This window comes from Desmodus rotundus, chromosome 3, assembly GCF_022682495.2.
Source record: "Desmodus rotundus isolate HL8 chromosome 3, HLdesRot8A.1, whole genome shotgun sequence".
Lineage (NCBI taxonomy): Eukaryota > Metazoa > Chordata > Mammalia > Chiroptera > Phyllostomidae > Desmodus > Desmodus rotundus.
This window is the reverse complement of record NC_071389.1, coordinates 19,466,888-19,487,782: the sequence shown is the minus strand read 5'-3', so window position 1 is coordinate 19,487,782 and position 20,895 is coordinate 19,466,888. Positions and strand designations below refer to the sequence as shown.

Sequence of the window (20,895 nt, the reverse complement as noted above, 5' to 3'; positions counted from 1 at the left end):
CCACCCTTGGAAGCAGGGATCGTTACCAAACCCATTTCCAGACAGAGAAACAGAGGTCCAGAAAGATCAAGGCGTTCACCCAAAATCACACAGTAGTTAGTGCTGGTGGCAGGATTCAAACCCAGGAGGGGTTGTTCTGGAAGAAAATCCATTAAGGAAAAAGCGAGAGTTCAGGGACGTGCCGGTTTCGCATTGGCTGAGCTGCTAGGGTAGTCAAATTCTTGTTGGAGAAGTAATGTACATCTTTTCCTGTTGGGATCTATAACTGGTGATTCTTTGCTATCCACCATTCTATTGGGGTGTGTAATTGACATTTTTCCTGCAATTGACATGCAGTGGTACTGTGTGAGAGCTCCCCCTGCTGGCCTTCTGACTCCATTTTAGTGAGGTTTCCCTTTATTAATTTTCACACCCTACAAGATACAATCCAGACTATGTCTTCCCCCTCCCCCCATTATGCTGTCCTGTCTGCTCTTCCTCTGCTCTTCCGGTGTCAGGGCCTCTGCACTTTCCTGGACTTCTTTTTCCCAAGCTGTCCTATGGCCGGCTTCTCCCTCAGGTCTCAGCTCAAATGTCACCCCATCAAAGAGGCTTTCCCTAACACCCTTGTGCCCATAGAAACCTTTCCAACTCTCCATTCCTTTATGTCCTCCTGTCATAATGCTTTTCATGACCTGAAGTTACCTTGTTTATCAATCTGTTGGCCTGTTTAATGTGTTTCTCCTTAATATTTACTGAGCTCCTACTCCACCCCATCACGTGAATGGCTGTTATTTCCAGCACCAAGAAGAGAGCTCACACATGCCCACCAAATATTTGTTGAGAGGATGTGAATATAATCCAGACTTTGAGAGAACGAACATTGATCAGATGTCAGGTGTCACGGGAAAAACACGCTCATAACGGAGGACTCAGTCCACCTTAGAGGTCAAGACATCTGAGCCAACACCTGAAAGGTGTAGGCGCAGAGAACAGAACACACTACCCTAGCTGGTTTAAACAGGAGGAAATGTATTGCCAAGTGTTACGTGTTATAAACAGTCCGGAGACCTGAGAGAAACAAATTTAAGGTTGGGCTTTCAGGAGCAACTCCCAAAACCACGCCACGGAAGAGGGCTACCAAGGAAGCTGCCTGCTGAAGCCACCAGGAGCAGGGAGAGCCTCACCTGCCACAACCCAGGGGCAGCACCAGCAGACGCACCACCAGCCCTGCCTCTTACCCTCCTGAACCTGGTGCCCATACCCTGGAATTGGCCGCAGAAAAACACAAGCATCTGCACACAGTATTTGTCTGTAGAAACTCGCACCTTCCAGAGTTCGTAGAAGTTTCTCCAATTGGCTGTACCTCACACTCAGAACTGAAAGGGAGTCTGGGGAATATGGTTTCTGCTTTCTAGCCCTGCAGGCAGGCACTGGGAGGAGGGGCGAGTGGATATTGAGTGGCAGTCCATCATATGCATCCTCATGTGCATGTGTGTGCTTGTGCACACAGGTGTGTCCATGCATATGTGCTGTGTACATATTTGCACGTCTGCATTTGTGCTCACCTGTGTGCATGTGTGTCCATGTGTGATGGGGGGCAGTTGGGGGAGTAATGGGCATCGAGACCAGAGAGAAGGAGGCCTTATCACAAAGACCATCACAGACTCTTCCTCTGTGAGGACCTGGACCAGAGCTCTGAAGGCCGTTCAGCCAAGGTGGGCAAACAGGCTTTAACTGTCCAACAGTCTAATCCTACTGCCTTAGTTTTCTAATACAAAAAGCAAGGCCAGCAGTTATGTCCCTTGCCTGAGGTCACACTATAAGTCATGGTGTTGGCCTAAGTCCCAGCCAGGTCCCCTGGGGTGAGGTTCAGGTTTTCCACTTGAGATGTGACCACGCTTCCAGGGAGTTTGACATGACGCATCCTCCCACACTGGGCAACCAGCCTTCTGCCTGCTTTGCAGGACTTGTCTCTGGTCATTCGGCAGCGTGCTCCCACGCCCTTGAGTAACAGCAAACATTTACAGCCGCCTGCCCCGTGCCAGGCAGTATGGGCTGCGGTCAGTCATCACGTCAGGATGAGGCTTGGGGGCCCTGGCCAGGGGCCTGTGCGCCCCCCGCCCCCACACCACGGTGCGCCTTCAGAGACAGGTAGGTAGCTTCCTCTGAGCCCCATGACACCCTGGGAGGGGTAATATTTTCCCCATCTGACAAATGAGGAGCCAGGGCCCAGAGGCAGGGAGGACTTGCCAGAGCCCCACGGGAGTCCCTCTGGCCTCAGCCTCCACAGGTTGGCAGGATCCAGGCCAACTTAGTCCCTCCCAAACTGGCTCTCCCCCATGCCCCAAGGCACCTGGCTCAGAGCAGGTGCTAACGTCCACACAAGGAAGAAGGGAGAATGGTGACAAGCTCCTCAGGAAGACCCTGGAGGTGAGTCAGAGGTAGGGCAGGACCTCAGGGCAGAAACTAGTAAGATGGCCCTGAAGACAACCCCTCAGCCACCTTGAAGGGCCCCTCTCCACTCTGACTCTGGCCTCGCCACCCCTCATGTGGGCACTGTTCCAGGCCCCCCTTTCCAACTCCCCTCTTTATTCTCTTTATTTGAAGCCCCTCCTTGGTCTATAGGCTCCATAGCCCCCGTCCCCAGGCTCCCCATAACCCAGAGGACACAGCCCAGGCCTCTCTGGCCTTCGAGGCCCCTGGTGGCTGGCCCCTCAGCCCTGATATTCCATCCCCAACTGCCACACCAGCCCCACACCGGCGGGGACCGCACTGAGGGTGAGGGGCAGAGGACATGGAGGCACACGCTGTGGCTTCTTTATTGGGCAAAGTCTCAGAGACTCTGTAAGGCACGGAGTCTAGGAAGGTGAGGGGCGCCCTGGGGGCGTGGTCGGGAATGCCAGTGCCAGGCACCCCACTGCAGGGAGTACCCCCGGAGCGGTGCTGAGCATTTCCTTCAGGTCCCTCTCCTGGGGCGCCTGGGAACAGGGGCCCTTTTCCCCCAAGGTGAGCGTAGATGACGGGGACAAGGGGAAGGAAGAGGAAGCCCCGTAGTCTGGGGGCAGCAGAGGGTAAGGCTCGGGCATGGGCCTGATGCTCCCCACCCCTGAAGGCACTAAGAATAAGGCGCCCAGCTGAAGGGCAAGTGCTGGAGGCGGGGCGGGGCAGCCTGGCTGACTGTCACTGAGCCCTGAGGCACCAGGTGGGCAGGCTGCAGGGGCTGTCTCAGCTGAAGTCACGGTTGGGCAGGAGGAGGGGGGCGACCAGGGTCCACAGGTAGAGGAGCAGCCCGGCCCAGCTGGCACAGATCTTCACCCACACGGCAGTCCAGGTGCTGATCATCCTCCGGGCCTCACCGGGTCTGGAACACACCACCATCCCAGTGAGCCTGGTCCCCAGACTTGACCTCAGCCCTGGCCCTGACTTTATGATCCAGTCGTGACCCCTGACTTCAACTTCGGTTCTTACTCTGTAACTCCAGTCCCCATCTCTGGTGTTTTTGACACTTGACTTCAAGACTCTAGACATAACTCTTGACCTTGTACCATAGACCTGACCCTGCCTGGCCTCAGTTCCAACCTTGACCTCAGTCTTTGACTATAATATTGTGACCTGACTCCTGGTCCCTGACTTCGGAACCCTAGGGCTCTAGGCCTTAGACCTGACCTCTAATCTGGACTCTGACCCTCAACCCTCTAGCCCCATTTCTGACCCCTGATATTATGACCACAGTTTTGATATCTGACCTCAATTCTGACCCTTAACCCTGTGACCCAAGTACTGGCCCCTGGCCTTGTTCTTAGCCCCTTGACTTGGCAATTTCAATCCTGGCTTTATGGTCTCCTAACCCCAATTTTAATCACATGACCAAACTTGTGACTTTATCTGGCCCAATTTCAACTCTTGGCTTCATTTTTCCTATTCTTAGCCCTGTGACTTTGACTCTGACCTCTGCACCCTGATCCTAACCCTCCCACCATGAATCCCAGATCTGACCCCATAAGCCATGTCACCACGCCTGATCTGTACACCTGGTCTGCCCTGCACGGGCCCAGCCCCACCTCCTGTGATCCCCACTTTTCTGGCACCTGTGCAGGTACCAGGAGCTCAGCCATCAGTGGCAGGGAAACTGGGTCGCATATGGGGCAGGTGCCATGGAGGGTGCTAGACAGACTCCTCCATGCCCGAGCCTTGAGTGGGATTCAGGAAAACCCCAGTGAGGAGCCAGAAGAGAGGAGATGGGTGGCACCCCCCGCCCCCTGCCAGGGCACTGCAGGCTCCGCCATGTCCAGCCAGGCTGCACGCACCTGTACCAGTTGGTGAGCGTCATCATGATGTGCAGGGAGGCCAGCACCAGGCAGAAGTGGAAGAAGGAGTAGCTGTAGGTGACGCCATCCTGCTCGTTGTCATAGGCCCGGCCCACCTCCTGCTGCTGCTGTGTGGCCTCCACCACGGGTGGGCACTCCTCAGTCCGCATCAGGCTGTTCACCTGCCGGTGGTCCGAGGAGCGAATGCTGCAGGGGAGGGAGGGGGCATTCAGGGCTGTAGCCTCCAGGGGCATAACGGTCCAGAGCCTTGGGAGGCTCACGACCTGGTGGTTGGTCCCGCGCCCAGGAGCTAGCAAACTGCTCTGACTCTCAGCTCTACCCTGCTCCCTTCATGAACTTGAGCAAGACACGCCACCTCTCTGAGCCTCTGATTCCTTGTCTCTAAAATCAGGTAGGAGAGTCCCTCCCTTACAGGGCTGCCGGGACGATGAATGGAATAATGATGTGAAGTGCCCAGGACTGCGCCTGGTGCAGAGTGTAAACAGATGAACCATCACTGTTATTCTGGTTGTTCATTTGCCATCTCCATGAGCACGTAGTGAGTACCTAGGACTGCCAAGCACCACGCCAGGTACTACCATTATTAATAATGTTAATAATTAACAGTACTCATTTGCCATTAAGTTTGTTTTCCTTTTATTAGTTTTAGGTAAGTGGTTTTACCAATTACCTCCCCTACGTGTTTATAATTTTTAAAATAATAAGAGTAATGATTTTTCGGCCACTGCTCTTCCGTAATGAGGTTTCGTGTTATGAACAGGTAACGGTCTGAGGCACATACACAACTTTGAAGATCCAGCGTCCTGAGCTGCAACACACCCCGCTCACCAAAACACCGTGTACGAGCTCACACCTGGGCGATCTCGCTGGGCAAAAGCTGCTTATGCTCCTTTGCTTCCTGTGTTTTAAGAGCTAAGAACACACAGCCCCTGGCCCCCTAGGCTCTCAGAGGTGCTGCCTGGTGACCTCAGGCCCGAGAGGGGTGTGTTTGAGAAGCATCAGGAAGCACAGGGTACCAGGGTGAGACGGCATGCTCCAGCCCACAGCCACTGGGTGCTCATGGCCTCAGACGAGTGGCCCCACAGCACTGAGCCCCATTTCCCGCTGGGATGGAGGTGACAGGGGCCTTTCCAGATTGAAAAGGGAATCGGATGAGGTGACGAAGACCAGAGATGTTTGTATACTGCCCAGACTTGACTTGGAGAAAATGTTCTTAAAAAGACCCAAACAAAACAAAATGTGAAACAGCCTCAGAATGTTCTAGCCCGGGGCCTGGAGGCGGGGGTGGTGCTCCTGGAGGAGCAGAGCAGAGGCGCCCTCCAGGGAGTAAAGGGCAGACAAAGGGAGCAGCCCTGGAGAAAGGCGGGGCCACAGAGAGGCAGTGTGGAGTCTGCCAGATTCGGGGTAAACAGAATTACACCGGAGCTTTCCATGGAGTGACGCGTACAAAACAGCCACTCACACCCAGCTATGCAAAGGTTCACAGTTATTTGCAATAACAGCAAACACTTCTCCGGTGCCTGCTACTTGTCAAGTTCTTGTCTAAGTGCCTTGTACTACATACTAACTCACCTATAACCCCACAACGATCCAGTGAGGTAGGTACTATTTTTATCCCTATTTTACAGTTAAGGAACCTGAGGCACAGAAAAGTTAAGCGATTTTTACAAGATCACATGGCTAGTAAGTGGCAGTGCCGGGTTCATACGCAGGCAGCCAGGTTCCCGAGTTCACACCGGTAGGAACTTGCTGAGATGCCCCTTTAAAAAAAGTTGTTGTGTGATCTTAAGAATCAGCTGCTCTCTCTCAGATGAGATTGTTAGGGTCCCAGCCACCCTGGGCATTGGAGGTTATCATCTTCCTTTTACTAAGGAGGAAACTGGAGCTCAGAAAGGTGAAGCCACTCAGCCCAAGGCCACACAGCAGGTGAGTGACAGAGCCTGGACCCATTGGCCCCGGTCCAGGCTCTTTCCCCAACCCCACAGTTTCCAGCATCCAACTGAGCTGGGCACATAGCAGCCCTGTGTGCAAGAAAGGGCCCGGGGCCAAGAAGCAGGGGTCAGCCCTGCCCCGGCCATGCAGTGACACTGTGCCCTCTGAGGGACTTCCTTTCCCCACCAGCACACGTTTCCAGACTGGTGTCTCGACTCCCACATCCTCCCCTCACTTCCGGCTCTGGTCCCCAGGAGCCAGACCCCCGCCATACCTCATGAATAAGGTGCACAGGAGGAAGACGATGAGACCCACGATGCTTGGCGCATCCCACCACTGGGTCACGTAGCCCTCAGGGGCTGTCAGGATCGTCCCATTGTCAAAGTGGGGGTTGCATTTCTGGTCTGGGGATAGGAGCGTGGTCACCCTCAGCCCACGTGGGCCAGGTCTGAGGGCCACTTAGCCCCGAGGATGGGCAGTGAGCCAACCCAAATGGACAGAAAGACAGACACGCACCCCACCATTCCAGTCCCAGCGACAGATAGCATTTAGCAGACAAGACGAGAGAGAGCTCCAGAGACAGATGGGGTCCTCCCACTTCCCTGAAAGAATAAGCCTCAGAATGGGCTGGGCTGGGGTGTCCCTGTCACCTGTGAGGCCCCCAGCGCCGCCCCCCCCCCCCCAACCAGAGGGCTGTTCTAGCCCAAGAACAAGGCCAGGCCTCCTGGACCCGGGGCCTGTACTCACCAGGGACATTGGACAGAGCCAACCAGGTGACAAACATGGTGTAGAGTGTGACGGCGGAGGCCTGCAGCAGACCCGAGTTGGGCTGGGCATCCTGGTAAGAACAATCCCTCAGTAGGAGCCCTGCCAGACTCGGGGACACCCCCACTCAGCCAACAAGGGGACCTCAGAAACCCCCACCACCCTAGGGCCAGGCACGCCACAGCCTTTGGGAAAACACCGCCCCCCCAGGCCACCCACTGTCCACCTAGCCTACCCAGAGGTGGAGTCCTAATTCTTTCTCCTAACAGGTTACCCCCTTGCTTCTCTGCTCAGAACCCTGCAAGGGGGGCATCCCTTCGCCCTCTGAATTAAAGCCCTTCCTGATTGGTCCCACCGTCTACACCTAACCCCACCCACTCACGCTCCTCCCTGCTGACTACACCCCTGCCACAGTGGTGGCCTTGTCGTCTGTGGAACGTGCTGCACCCTCTCCCACCTCGGGGCCTTTGTTCTCACCGTGCCCTCTCCCTGACACGTTCCTTCCCATATCTCTGCACGGGCAGCCCCTCTTTAGCTTTCAGGCCTCCCCTCAAACAGGACCCCCAACAAGGCCCTGGCCCTGCCTGCCTTTTAACCCACCCCCTCTTTATTTCCCACACGATAGTCATCCAAAACCGCCTTCCTTTCCCTGGTCTATTGATTATTCTTCCCACCCTTCGCCACATGCACACTTGAAAATATGGATCTAAACTCTGAAACAGCACAGGCTCTGGAGCCAGTCTGCCTGGGTTCAGTCCCAGCTCCACCCCGTATCGCCGTGTGACCTTGGGCAAGTCTCTTTACTCCTCTGAGCCTGTCTCCTCATCGGTTAAGTGGGGGCGATGATGGTGCAAGGACCACGCAACACGACAGATGCCATTAACTGTCAGCTGGTATGCCTACTCTCTCTCCTCTTCCTCACAGCTGCATCCCCAACAGCAAGAAGGGTGCCTGGCATGCAGCAAGTACGCAGGAGGTATTTGCTGCACGAATACTGATTGCTGTGTGACTTGAAGTGGAAGCATCACCCTCTCTGGGCTTCAATTTTCTCAATGGGAAATGAAGGCTCTGACCAGAAGGGAGGTTCCAAAACTTTCTGCTAAAGACCCCAAAGACTTCCTGAGCCACCTTCGAAACCGCTGGGGGGCTGAGATCCGGAACTGGAAAGAACCACTGACTCCGAAGGCTTCCTTACTGAAGAACAAACAATTACTTGGGAACCCCCACCCATCGCCCCAGAGAGTCTGCAAGTGTAAACTGTGGAATTGTACCGCCTAACACCACCTCTTCAGGTGTCTAAGAATCCCTGTTCAGTGACCCTCCCTAACATTCTCCCAATTTACATAAAAGCAACAATAAGAGTAACAATAGCCAATGTCCAGATGGCTATTTATGGGACAGGCACTGCTCTAGGTGTTCACAATATGATCTCAATCCTGAGAATAACCCCACACAGTAGGTATTATTATCCCCATTTTACATGTGAGAAGAGAGAGGCACGGAGGGGTTAAAGCCCTTCCCCCCAAGACACCTCGTGTGTGGATGTGAGAGCCAAGGCTCTAACCCAGGGAGGCTGATGGGGAGCCCACACTCTCAGCTGAGCCTCTGTGACCAGCAGCGCTGCCCCAGGACTCCAGGGTTCCCACAGGACGTCCACACCCCAGTGGGCCTGGTTCCAGGCTGCGCAGAGACTGGCAAGCTCACCTGGACCTTGGGCAGGACGGAGATGATGGAGACGCAGACACAGAGAGTGAGGTTGAGGCTGATGAAGACCTTGCCCTCGGAGCAGGCGCCGGGCTGAGTGTAGTAAATGAAGAGCAGGGTCACGGCCGCAATAGATAGCGAGTAGAAGAGGAGGGTGAAGGAGAAGAGACCTGGGCAGGAGGGCAGCAAGCAGGGCGGTCAGGAGGCACAGGGACACCCACTCCCTCAAGGAGGCTTGTTGGGCAACCCTGTCTTGGGCCTCAGCTTTGTCATCCAAGGAATGACACCCGTGTCTCCTGAACTTGTATCATTCACCAACACCTTTGTGAGTGTTTGCCCCATCCGGAACTAAAACGATTCACTCTTCACAAATAGAGTAACCGTGCAAATAAAAGCAATGAAAACAAACAGTCCAAACTGAACTGGAGGGGTGGGGATCTGCTCTGTCGGGGAGAGAGTCCAGAGAGGCGTGAAAACCAAGCGGCGCCTCAGCGAGCCTTTCTTTTTGAGGGACTCAGAAGAACGGAAAGAGAGTTGGACAGGGCCCCTTTCAGCCAGTGGGGTTTCTTTCTTTTGCTTCCAGATTAGAGAGGCAACTCTTTTCTAGTATTTTATTTATTTATTTTTAGTGAGGGGGGAGAAAGAGAGGGAGAGAAACATCAATGTGTGAGAAACATTCATTGCCTCTCGCGCACCCCCTACTGGGGACCTGGCCCATAACCCAGGCATGTGCCCTGAATGGGAATCAAACCGGCAATCTTCAGGTTCACAGGCCGGTGCTCAATGCACTGAGTGACACCAGCCAGGGCTGCCGCTGGGGTTTCAACAACCAAGTGTCATTTGAAGTTTGGTCTAGACTGGCTGTGCCTGGTATATTCCACAGGAACTGCTGAACCAGACCCCGCCGAGGCCTCTCCAGCTCCTCTCTCCTCTGATCCCTGGAAGTCGCCCTGGAATCAGCTGTCCCTGCCCACACCCACCACCTTCCCTCCAGGTTCAATGCCTGCACTGAGGTGGGGGCTGCTTGAGATGCACTCCAGGATTTCATCAAGCTTCAAAGCCCCCTGATTTCTCCGGTAGCTCAGGCCCGCCTGAAGCTGGCCAGCTGGCGGCACTGACCTGCATACCAGGCACGGGAGTCGCGCTCCTCGGCATTGCCCAGCCACTGCTGGTTCCAGGAGTGCGCAAAGTCAATGAGCAGCGCCAGCTGGATGAGGATGAAGATGAAGGAGCCCACGACACCAAAGTAGAACCAGACTGGATGGGAAGAGTGGGGGAGAGAGGCGAGCTGGTCCGGCCATGGGCCAAAGCCTGAGCTCCAGGGATCCCGACCCACCAGGCTCCCTGGGATTCCTGGGGCAGGCCCCTCTCACACACACGTTGATTCATTCAACAGTCATGTGTGCCGCACCCTGCACCAGGGACACCCAGAAAAAGCGAAGTCCCTGCTCTCAGAGAGCCCCTAGCCCTGCACAGAGACAGAGTGTGGCAGGGAATGACCCGGGGGTGAAGCAGGTCCCCTCATTCCCGTCCCCACTCCGAAGTTGCCCAGAGGCCATATGGCCAAGCACCAGAGCGCTGTGTCCTGACCAGGAGCCGAGGACCGAGTCAGCAGCCTGGGGTCTGGGTACCGGGGCCAAGAGCAGCCCTCCCCCCAGCACTCCTCCCTCAGGAACCCACGCGCCTCCTGGCAGCCTCCAACCCTCCCCACCAAGACCACCTACTGTTGGAGAAGGAGCCATCAGGGATGTAGAAGGCGCCCACGGTGATGCCCACAAAGACCAGGAACTTAAAGAACCAAAACCTGTGGGGCGGGGTGAGGACAGACAAGAGAGCTGAGCAGGGCTGGAGGAACAGGCCCGACCCCCAGAACCTCACCCCCCAAAGAGCAAGTATTGGGAGAGGTGAAGAGGGACTTTTCTGATGGTCTGGTGGGCACAGGAAGTCTGTCCTGGCCCTAGAAAAAGCCTCGAGGGGCAGAGGGAAGGACCAAGTAGGGCTGAGGGTGGTTACCAGGGTTCTGGGCCCTCCATGTCCCTAAATGCTGTGTGGCCTTGGCATGTCGTTGCTCTTTCTGAGCTTTATTTCCTCATCTGAGAATTGGAAAAAGCTAAATGAGTTGACTGCTGTGTGTGCCCTCCTGCTTCCTGAGTGTGAGGGGGGCGTCTGGAGATGTCTGAGAACTGGCAGGGGGTGGGTGGGAACCGCTGCGGGAGGGCCGGACACAGGCGGCCCCGCCCTCACCCGTTCTGGACGGCGGCCCTGGGGTCGCGGCTGCTGCGCACGCAGAGCATGAGCAGCATGAAGAGGAAGAAGAAGGCTGCTGTGGCAAAGCACATGCGGTAGACGGCGCGCTGGCCCAGCAGGGAGCTACAGTCGACGTGGCTCAGCCGGACGAGCGGCGTCCCGGCCCCCTCCTCACACACCCAGGGCAGCTGTGGAGACAGACAGACAGAGCAGCTGGATGGCCTCACCCCACCCAGCGAGGCCTGATTCTGCCCAGGGCTGCCCCAAGGGAGGCTCTCCCAGCAGGGGCTGGGCCTGAGGTCCTAGGAGTGCACGGCCCCCCGCCCCCAGCAGACAGCTGGTCCAGTTACATGGTATCACTACGGGCCTGTTACCTTGTCATCGTGCCCACAGCCCCAGGAATGCATGTCACACTCTCTAGAGCACAATTTCCCGAGGTACTCTCCCTTCCACCTACACCAGTGCCCCCTGAGATCCGGGGGGAAACCAAGATTCTGAGGCCCCTCTCAGACAGAACTAGAGTCTCTAAGGTGGGCCCGAGACTCCGCACTCCCGCACACCCCCCAGGGGACCCATACCTTCACGCACACTAAAATGTCGCAGCCCCTGGCCTCAGTGTTCTGCTGGGTCTATGCCGGGCCATTTGCAACCCCCCCCCCAAACTGGGCTTGGGCATTAAAGAGGGGAGACCTTGCCTGGGCCAGTGTCTTAGGGCAATAATGATTAATATGATTTTCCGAGGGGACCGTGGCTTACGAGAACCGAGAATCCCATGTGAGGCTCAAACCCTCCGTCCCACCTGAAGAAATTCATGGGAACCCCCCCTGCCCACCTCTTCTTGATCCGCTGGGCCCCCAGCCCGGGCCCCCTAGCAGCTGAGCCTCCTCCACCAGAGGCCAAGCCCCACAGGCTGCTCCCTCGGCACCCCCCACCCCTACCGCTGGGGCTACGCACCTTGTGCAGCTGACTCTCCACGCCGGGACTCAGCATGATGATGGACACCAGCACGCCCAGGAAGAGGAAGAACGTGAAGGTGAGGCGGCTGATGGTGGAGTTGCGGCTGGAGGGGCAGCAGCCACACAGGATGCAGGGGGCAGAGCCGCAGAGGCAGGACGCCTGCAGGGAGGGCAGGGGACGGCACCCTTACTCTCTGCCTCCTTTCCCTGTCCGTGCCCGAGCTCACAGCACCCACTACTGCCCATTCGACGCCTCCAAATGTGCACCGAGCCCGCCTATCCCGCACCAGGCAAGTGTGGTCCCACTTAACTTTCAAGCCTGAGGGGGAGGCTGAGGAAACCAAGCTTGGAAGAAGCTGGGTCATACATGGTAACACAGCCGGCGAGGAAAAGAACCCAGATTCAGACCTGGATCTACCTCAGGCGTTACCGTGGCTTCAGAGAGAAAGAGCTGGGCCACACTGTTTCTCACTTACAGGGAATCAGAGCAGTAAAAAAACTATAATAAATTTTTTTAAATCCAGAAGGCTAGCTCCATCACTGAGTGGCTGTGTGACTTTGTATTGCTCATTCAGCCTCTCTGAACCTCAGTATCCTCTTCTATAAAGCAGGAAGCAGACGGGTACTTACTTCTCACATGGCAGTTATAAGAATGAAATAGAAGTTTTAATTTGTAACCTCCTCAGACTCCCTTCCCCTTCCTTGCTTCGTGTTTCTCCGTAGGACTTACTACCATCTGTTAAGATTCATATTTTACTTACGTGTGTCTGCCTCCCGTTCTAGCAGGGCGCCCCCAGGGCAGGAATTTTTGTCTGCTCACTGTGGTATTCCCAGAAATTGGAACTGCCTAGCACACAGTAGGAGCTCAGTGACTATCTGGTGAGTGAATGTAAAGTGTTTGGTGTAGCACCAGACACATGTTAAGACCTCAGGAGAGAGCAGAAAAGCGCATGATAAACACCTGTTGAATGAACGAATGGAATGAAGAATTGTGAGTAGCTGGGATTTCCCGCTCTGGGCCTGGACCGGTTTTGGACAGCAGTGGCTGTCTGACCCTTTCCCTGCCCAGGCTCCTCTGCCCAAGCTGGCAGTGGCCCCTTCCCAATCTGGGGCTGACTGACACCATTCAGGGGTGGGTGATGCCCCACCATTCATAGCCGGCACCCCAACAAGAGCCTCACCTCTCTAGGCTCTGGGTCTACCAGCCCAGCCTTTGAAGAAAAGGGCTCACTTCCAGTTACTTCTGCTAAACTGTTTATCTTCCCACAAGGAGCGCCAACTCCTTGCCCAGGTATGTAAGAGCCTAGACAGCAAAGAGTCTAGAAAGGCACTGGCCCTGCCCTCGTGGAGCTTCCAAGGGCAGGAACGACACTAACAAAGCATTGCACCCACCACAGCAAGTGCTAGGAAGAGAATGTGTGTGCTGCCAGGAGTGACTGGTGGGGGGAGCCTAGTCTACATAGGGGGCGGCGTCACTTCCCTGAAGAAGTAACAATGTAGCGGAGAGCTGAAAGATGAGGATGCACTCTCCCAACAAGGTGAAGAAAGTGCGCCCCAGACAGAGGGGACAGAGCCTGAGGTGGCTCTGGGGTGGGCAGGAATGAAAAGAAGGACCTTGTGGCCAAAGCTGCATGACAGGCAGCGAGCAGTGAGAGCCGAGGTCGGCCAGGCGGGCAGGACCTGGCAGCCACGTGCTAAACCCTGGTGCTCACCCTAACAGCAGTGGGCACCCACTCAGAGGTCTGAAGCCAGGATGCACCAGAACAGCCTTATGCTGGATGATCAGCTGTGCTAAACCCTGGTGCTCACCCTAACAGCAGTGGGCACCCACTCAGAGGTTTGAAGCCAGGATGCACCAGAACAGCCTTATGCTGAATGATCAGCTTTGTGGCAAACGGGCTGAAAGGGAATCTTGCCCTTCTGAGACCCAGCCCCCTGCTCTCTGGACTGGTCACAAGGGGTAAGGCACACACACTCTGCTTGAGGGGTATCTGCCTTCCTGTTTCCTCCCTCCCGCCCCTGGACTGGAAAGGCCCCTGCCACTGCTCCTTGTCACCAGCTCTCACCTGCAAAGCCAAAGACATGAATGCTAAACGAAATGCTTGCAAAAGGGAACTCCCCCTCACCGGCCAAATCGTAACAGTTCACCCACCCAGCGACTTGCAGCCTCCACCCCAAGTCCTGGCTCCTATCACGGCCACCTTTTGGAGGCGAGGACATAAGCAAATGCCATAAAAGAGTTTTATAAGCCGCACAGAGCATTCTGGTTATCAGACAGGGCTGGCTGTCAGTTCCCACTTCACAGATGAGGAAACTGAGATCCGAGAGGTTACCAAACTCGCCACACAAGTGGACAGCAGTGCTGAGATCCAGGTCACGGCCGTGAGTGACAGCTTGCCTCGGGGAGGAGCTGCTCAGTCCCCAGCACTGTGGAAAGCGCCCTAGCTACATTAAGCCTCGCTGACACTCTGATGTAAGTGTGTTAGACCCTCCCATGTACAAAGAGGAAACTGAGACTCAGAGGTAACATGACCAAGGTCACATGGAAGGAAGCTGAGGAGCTGGGATTCAGCTCAGGCCCCTCTGCACCAAGGGCTCACTAGCCCCTGACGGCGGTGCGGTTTAATTTCAGAAGACGCCAGTCATGAATGCAGCGCCGCCAACGCCAGAGAAACCAAGGGAGGGGGACGGGCACTGACCTCAGGAACCAGCTGCCCGCGTGCCCGGGGCAGGGCCTGGCTCTGGCTTGTTACTGTTTCAACTGAAGACATTTGAGGTGCAAGAAAAGCTGCCCCGCTGCGGTCAGGGAGCCTGGCCTTTCAGCTCGCTCTGTTTTTTGGAGATCAAAATCCAGGTGTTCCTGACACCCGAAACCTCCGGATTTCCAAGGGCCCAGCCAGTAGCCAGAGAGACCAGGTCAGGGAGAGAAAAACACATGCCAGCTCCCAGCTGCTTCCGGAGCAGCCTTGGAACATTCATGCATCCTGACCGTCCCTCCACCTCTGCAACGGCTCCTACAAGAACCTCTTCCTACAGAAGTACCAGCGGTGGGAGGAAGGGCAGACGTGGGCACACCAATGCACTCACAAGGCCACTGTGGCACTATTCACACCAGGAAAGTAATAGGGGGAAACTGAAAATAAATGCCCAGCAATACACTGTGGTACTCCCTAAGAGGGATATGTCTGCGAAAGGGAGCAGAGGGGGAGGTAACACTTAAATGGGTACACGTAACAAAATATAATTAAATTATACCCCAATACAGTTGGTTTTATCATTTAAAAATAAGTTTTCAATTAAGGAAGAAAAACTAAAATAGGCACAAGCTTTCGATGTTAGGAGCTTATTAGAATCTCAGGAGTCTGCCGATGCCCGAAATGCCCAGGGACCAGTGGTGGCGCATGTACTCCATGCATGCTATGGAGGCAGGAAAGGTGAAAGCCACCAGGCTGCAGAGCAACCTGGACTAATGCTTACGATGCAATGTGTAAGGCTGAGGCCAACTGTAACACTTCCCCCACCAAATGCACTCAGGGGAAAGGCAGCAATGGAAAAGCACCAGAACAATACTAGCCTTAGCACCAGCCAGATTCTCTGAATGGAGAACTCAGAACTTAGGAAGCTCTGAGTCTTAGAGTCTTCCAGCTGCGAGGTTACTTGGCCTTCAACCAGTCCGGCCCCTCTCTAATGCAGGATCACCAGTAAGGCAGTCGGCTACCCTCTGCTGCTTGCCTACTGTCAACGACAAGGAACTCACTACCTTTCAAGGCAAGGAAGACAGCTCTGGAGCCGTGCTTGGTTTGGCATGGTGGAAACAGACTGCCACTAAGTCATTCACACTCTCCTGGTTGTTGCCAGAGCTGGGGACACAGGTTCTTAGAACCATTTCTGGGGCACTGGGTGGGTGGGATAGGCAGGTGAGCGCTGGGGCCACAGTTTAAAGCTGTTTTGTTTAAAATGAACTGGCCCTCTATTCCTGGGTCACACTGAAAAGAACTGAAGGCGGGGACGCGGACAGATACCTGTGCCCCTGTGTTCATAGCAGCACGATTCACAAAAACCAAAAGGTGGAAGCAACCCAAGTGTCCGTCAAGCGCCGGATGTGGTAGGCACACACGATGGAGCATCATTCAGCCTTACAAAGGAATACAATTCACACAACGCGCTACAACATGGACGAACCGTGAGGACGTCGTGCTAAGTCAAATAAGCCAGTCCCGAAAATATAAATACCATACGACTCCACTTACATGGGGTACCTAGAGCAGTCAGATTCGCAGAGACAGAAAGTAGAGTGGCGGTCGCCAGGGGAGGGAAGGAGGGGTCCTTACATAATGCGTCAGCAGTCTCAGTCTGGGGGGAGATGAGAAGGTTCTGGAGGTGGACCGCCGGGACGGCCGCAGAGCAGTGCGTCGGGCACTCAGGGCTCCCGAAGCTCACACTTACAGTGCTTACAAAGGCACGCTTCATGCCATGTGTGTTTTACTATAGCAGACAACTGAAAGGAGGGGCAGACAGTTTTCAAGGAAGACCAGTAAGAGAGCCAAGTGAGGAAGGGAAGGGTATTCCTACAAAGGGAATCATGCAAGCAAAGCTGAGAGGAACATCGTATGTTCAGGGTAGCTGGGCAATAAAAGAAGCTATAAGAGTGACAGAAGTGAGGGCCAGGGTCCCTGCAGGCCGGCCGAGGAGTCTGGATTTCATCCTGAAGGCAAGGGGGAGCCGCTGCTAAAGAAGGGGCACAACACCAGATTCGCATTCTGGAAATATCACCGGGCCACAGGATGGAAAACAGATCAAGGCAGTGGGGTGCAGTGTGTCTGGGAACGGGGGGAGAGGGCCACGGCTTGTTTTCAGTGATCCAGAGAACTGACACCAAGGGGAGGGCAGATTCCAGAATTCTCACTGTGTGCCCTAGCCGGTAATATTTACTCCTTCCTACAGTGCCACTCAGTGAGATCGATGTCATTAGGCTGGCTTTTTGTTAGATACCTATTTTAATATATACCCTGTTTCTTAAAATTACAAGCTCCTTGAAGACTAAAAAAGAGTCAAAATAGTAAATTTTAGGTTATGTCTATTTTGCCACATTTAAACAAAAAGCGGGGCCCAGCCAGGGCAGGGTGCACTTTGGAGACTTCGCGAGCAGCCCCATCACTGGCTGAGCCAGCCTAGACCCAGACAAAACGCAGGAAGAACTCAGCCCCAAACTACTCCAGCACAGTGGCTTCCCCGACGCGTAGCTAAGAATAGATGGCCTAGAGTCTTGGCTCTGCCACCGAGTTGCAATGTGACCTTAGACAAGTCTCTTTTCTCTTCTGTGGGACTCAGTCTCCTCATTCATAAAATGGGCTCCTGGGCAGAACAGGAAAGTGGCTCGGAGCCCAGGCTCGACTTCAGACAGCCTTAGTTCCACCAGCTTCACCACTTCCTTAAATGCACTCTAGAGAAATTTACCAGGCGGGGGTGTCACAGGGTGGCTGCTGCATGCCAGCTTCACGCGAACAATGTTGGCATGTTCGTCTCCGTCCCACTGGATCCCCACAACACGCTGAGAGGCAGGTACCATTGTTCTCCCCATCTTACAAACAAGGAGAGAGGAAGTGCCCGCCCACGCCCGTAGCTGAGAAGAGGCCAGGCCAGGACCTGAGTCCAACCCAAAGGTCTTTCACACTCCCTCGCACAGGGAGGGCCCTCACTAAATACATATTCGCTCACCATCATTTTACCGTGTGCTGGCCTGCCTGTGGATTCCTATTCGCTGTGGGGCCCGTCCATCTTACCTCATCCAGGCCAGGACTCACCTTCAGCCCAGTACAAATGCTGGTGCAAGTGCCTCCTGCTGGAAGTGTCCAAGTCTTCCCCCCTCGCCCACGCTCCCCGCTAAGGATGTGCTGGAGCTTCACTCCTTCCTATGAGGCGAACCTCCATTGAAACAGGTTGTGATTGGTGTCCAGTGTGTGGCAGAATAGACATAACATAAAATTTACTATTTTAACTTTTCTTCTTCAAGGAGCTTGTAATATATTTTGAGAATCACGATAAACCTTAAAATGGATGGCTAACAAATACAACGCTAATGATATCAATCTCAACGAGTAGCATTGTCAGAGGGAACAAATACCAGCTAACACACACAATGAGAAATCTAGAATCTGACTTTTCCTTGGTATCAGCTCGTTGGATCCAGCTTCCTCATCTGTGAAATGGGAGTAGTACTCACTGCCTCACTGGGGTCCAGTGCAGGGGTATATATGAAGTGCTTGCTGGGGTGCGGGCCTGTGCCGCCATGACAGCCCTGGGCAGGGAGTGCGGGGCGCACAGAGAGGAGGCCATAAGCGGTGGCCGCTGTTGGCAGCACCATCTGCTGTATGGGATACTACCTCACAGGGCTGGGGGAACCGCATGCGTGAGGAGCTCAGCACAGTGCCTGGTGTGCGGGAGGTGCACAGTAAATGTCAGAGGTCAGAAGCCTGGGGGAGGCCACTGAAAGGGGGTCCCTGGCAGATAGTAGATAGTCACTAAGTGACACCCAGTTCAACCCTGGGCCAGCCCTGTCTCCCAGGCCCCTGGGATGGGGGAAGAAGCGTGGGTTACAAATCGGATTTTAATCCTGGCTGCAGTGCCCCGTCTTTCACTGTGTGCCCTTCGGCAAGTCGGCTGCCCTCTCTGTGCCGCAGTTTCCTCCTCTGTGAACTGAGGGTTGCAACAGGACTGTCGGTGCCTTCTGGTTTCAGCACGGTAAGATTCGATGAGTCAGAAGCACTTGGCTCCAGAGGAAATTCTCCACCCACATTTCCAAGATGATAATAACCATAGCTCCCGCTTTGAGAGTGTGCCATTAATTGGGTGGGGCACTTTTTATCTTCCCAACAGCATTATGCGGGAGGCAGGTGGGGAGACAGAGGCACAGGACGTTGGCAGGTCTCCCCTCAACATCACCTGCCCCCAGGCCAGCCCCGCCAGATGGCTATCTGGTCAACTCTGGGGAAACTCTCCCCCCACAACCAGGAAGCAAATTCTTCCTGGACAGAGACCCAGCCCAAACCTTTATTTCACTGGACAGGGAGGCATCTCAGGGACCAGCTCTTGATTTCTCCTACACACACACACACCACAGATGGGGAAATGGAGGCCCAGAGAGGACAAGAGACTGTCCAGAGACCCACTCTACAGCCTCTCTGTTCAGATATTCTCAAAAAATGGCTGTAAAGTAAATCTCTAGATCCCCCAGCTCCCGCCCCTACCTTCCCCCATCCTAACACACACAAAGGAAAGCAAGTTCTGAGATTCAGCAGCCACCAGACCCCCCTCTTCCTCTCTGCTCCTCTTTGTGTGGGGCAGAGGGGGAGGGGCTGCCTGAATGAGCCTCAGATTTAATGAAGGAAAAAGGAAAAGAAGGGGCCTCTCATCTGGGGTCTGGTTGAAGCTCCGCCTCCATGCTGGCTGTGGCCCCAAAACGGAGACTGACTGCCCACCGGGTCCCTGAGCCAGGGGACCAGGTACTCCCTCCCCCACACACCCTAACCTCCCTCAACTCTTGGGTCTTCCAACCCTGAATTGGGCCCAGGTGGCGGAGACACCCCTAACAGAAGTCACTTAAGGGCCTTTTAGAAAGGCGAGCAGGGGCTTCCTCCCCACTTCCCATTTCGGCTTGGGGCCCAGAAGGGAAGGGTCTGGAGGAGTGCCCAGGAGTTAGCCAACGGGATGAGACAGAGACAAGCACGCCAAGAGACCGATGGGACGGGCGGACAAATGGACAGACACCGAACTGTGGACAATGACAGATGGAGAAGCTACAGAGGGACAAAGACAGTCGTACAAATGAACGGACAGACAGATATCAAACAAATACAAATGGACAAACTGAGGCAGACGGGCTGGGGTAGACAGACTGACGGAGAGATTGCCAGAGAGAGAGACAGAGAAGGACCCACGACAGAGAGGTACAGGGACCAGGCAGGCCACACAAAGAGAGCGTCTAGGAGAGAGACCAGAGAAAGGCGCACTTCGAGGACATCTCCAAGTTGAGCGCGGTGGGGCCACAACGCCCACCCCACCCCGAGCTATGGGCCTCAGTCTCCCCAATCCCTGGGAGGAGCGCCCGCAGAGGGCACTTCCCTCCCCCGCCCCGTCGTGCCCCAAACCCTCCCCCGCGGTAACCCGAGCCCGGGACAGCAGCTGTCCCCGGCGCCTGCGGGCAAGGGCTGGGGTTGGGGGTGGGAATGGGGGGGATCGAGGGGCGAGGAGTCAGGGTGCGGGTCCAGAAAACTAGTTTGGAGGAAGGAAAACCAAGAAACTGGAGGAAGAAGACAGGACAAAAGTGAGCAGGCGGAGCGCGGCGGTGCCGGTGGGGACTCACGCAGCTGAGCAGGGAGCAGGCGCCCAGGCAGGCCCCCATGACGGCGGCGGCGGCGGCGGCGGCGGCGGCGCGAGCTCCGGGCACGGGGCCCGGGGCCCGGGGCGCGGTAGAGGGGCGCGGTAGAGGGGCGCGGGCCGCGGAATCCGGTCCGGCTTCTGGAGCCCCGGCCTGGCCCCGCCCCCGCCCTTTGGCTCCGCCCCGGCCCCGCCCCACCTGCCTGGCCGCTCACCGTTTTCCGGCTGCGCTTGGGGCCTCCTGAGACTCACCTAGGGCAGGTGCACTGGGCGGAACTTGTGGGGAAAGTGGGTGGAGCGGTGATTCCCGTGGCTGCGCGAGCCGTGCAACCGGACCAGATCCTGGCAGGGGCTCGTGTCCTGGTCCCGAGTGAAGGTTTGGGACCTGGGTTCGAGTCCCACGAGGCCACAGTGTGAACTCACAACACTGTCCCCCCTGCAGAGTCAGAAGCCGAGAGGTGGTCACCCCTGACTCCTCCGCACTTGGCGCAGAGCCTCCGCCCAAAGCATGGGTGTTGAAGGATGAATGATTGGATTAAGAGACAAAGTCACGTCACCTCTCTGAGCCCGCTTCACCATCTGTAAAGTTAGGGACACTTGCCTCG

The 20,895-nt window shown here is 55.5% G+C and overlaps 1 protein-coding gene across 1 annotated transcript; it reads right to left on the bottom strand.

Moving 5' to 3' along the window:
• Window positions 1–2,777: 2,777 nt before the first annotated feature.
• SERINC2 (serine incorporator 2) lies at window positions 2,778–20,447 on the bottom strand. Its single transcript, XM_053920908.2, has 10 exons — window positions 20,277–20,447; window positions 11,913–12,074; window positions 10,956–11,146; window positions 10,436–10,515; window positions 9,831–9,968; window positions 8,712–8,881; window positions 6,990–7,080; window positions 6,517–6,646; window positions 4,290–4,496; window positions 2,778–3,343 (listed from the first exon to the last, which is right to left on the bottom strand). Exons 1-10 carry the CDS (start codon window positions 20,313–20,315, stop codon window positions 3,208–3,210), a joined length of 1,344 nt encoding a protein of 447 aa, XP_053776883.1. The 5' UTR covers window positions 20,316–20,447; the 3' UTR covers window positions 2,778–3,207.
• Between the last annotated feature and the right edge of the window lie 448 nt (window positions 20,448–20,895).

What these genes read in the sequence shown, in the direction of transcription:
- SERINC2 (XM_053920908.2), bottom strand. Translation starts at nt 20,315, where the DNA reads ATGGGGGCCTGCCTGGGCGCCTGCTCCCTGCTCAGCTGC. An exon ending in CCTGCTCCCTGCTCAGCTGC is followed by an intron (nt 12,075 to 20,276) that starts GTGAGTCCCCAC and finishes CCCTCCCTGCAG; the next exon opens with GCGTCCTGCCTCTGCGGCTC. An exon ending in AGGGCCGCCGTCCAGAACGG is followed by an intron (nt 10,516 to 10,955) that starts GTGAGGGCGGGG and finishes CCCGCCCCACAG; the next exon opens with GTTTTGGTTCTTTAAGTTCC.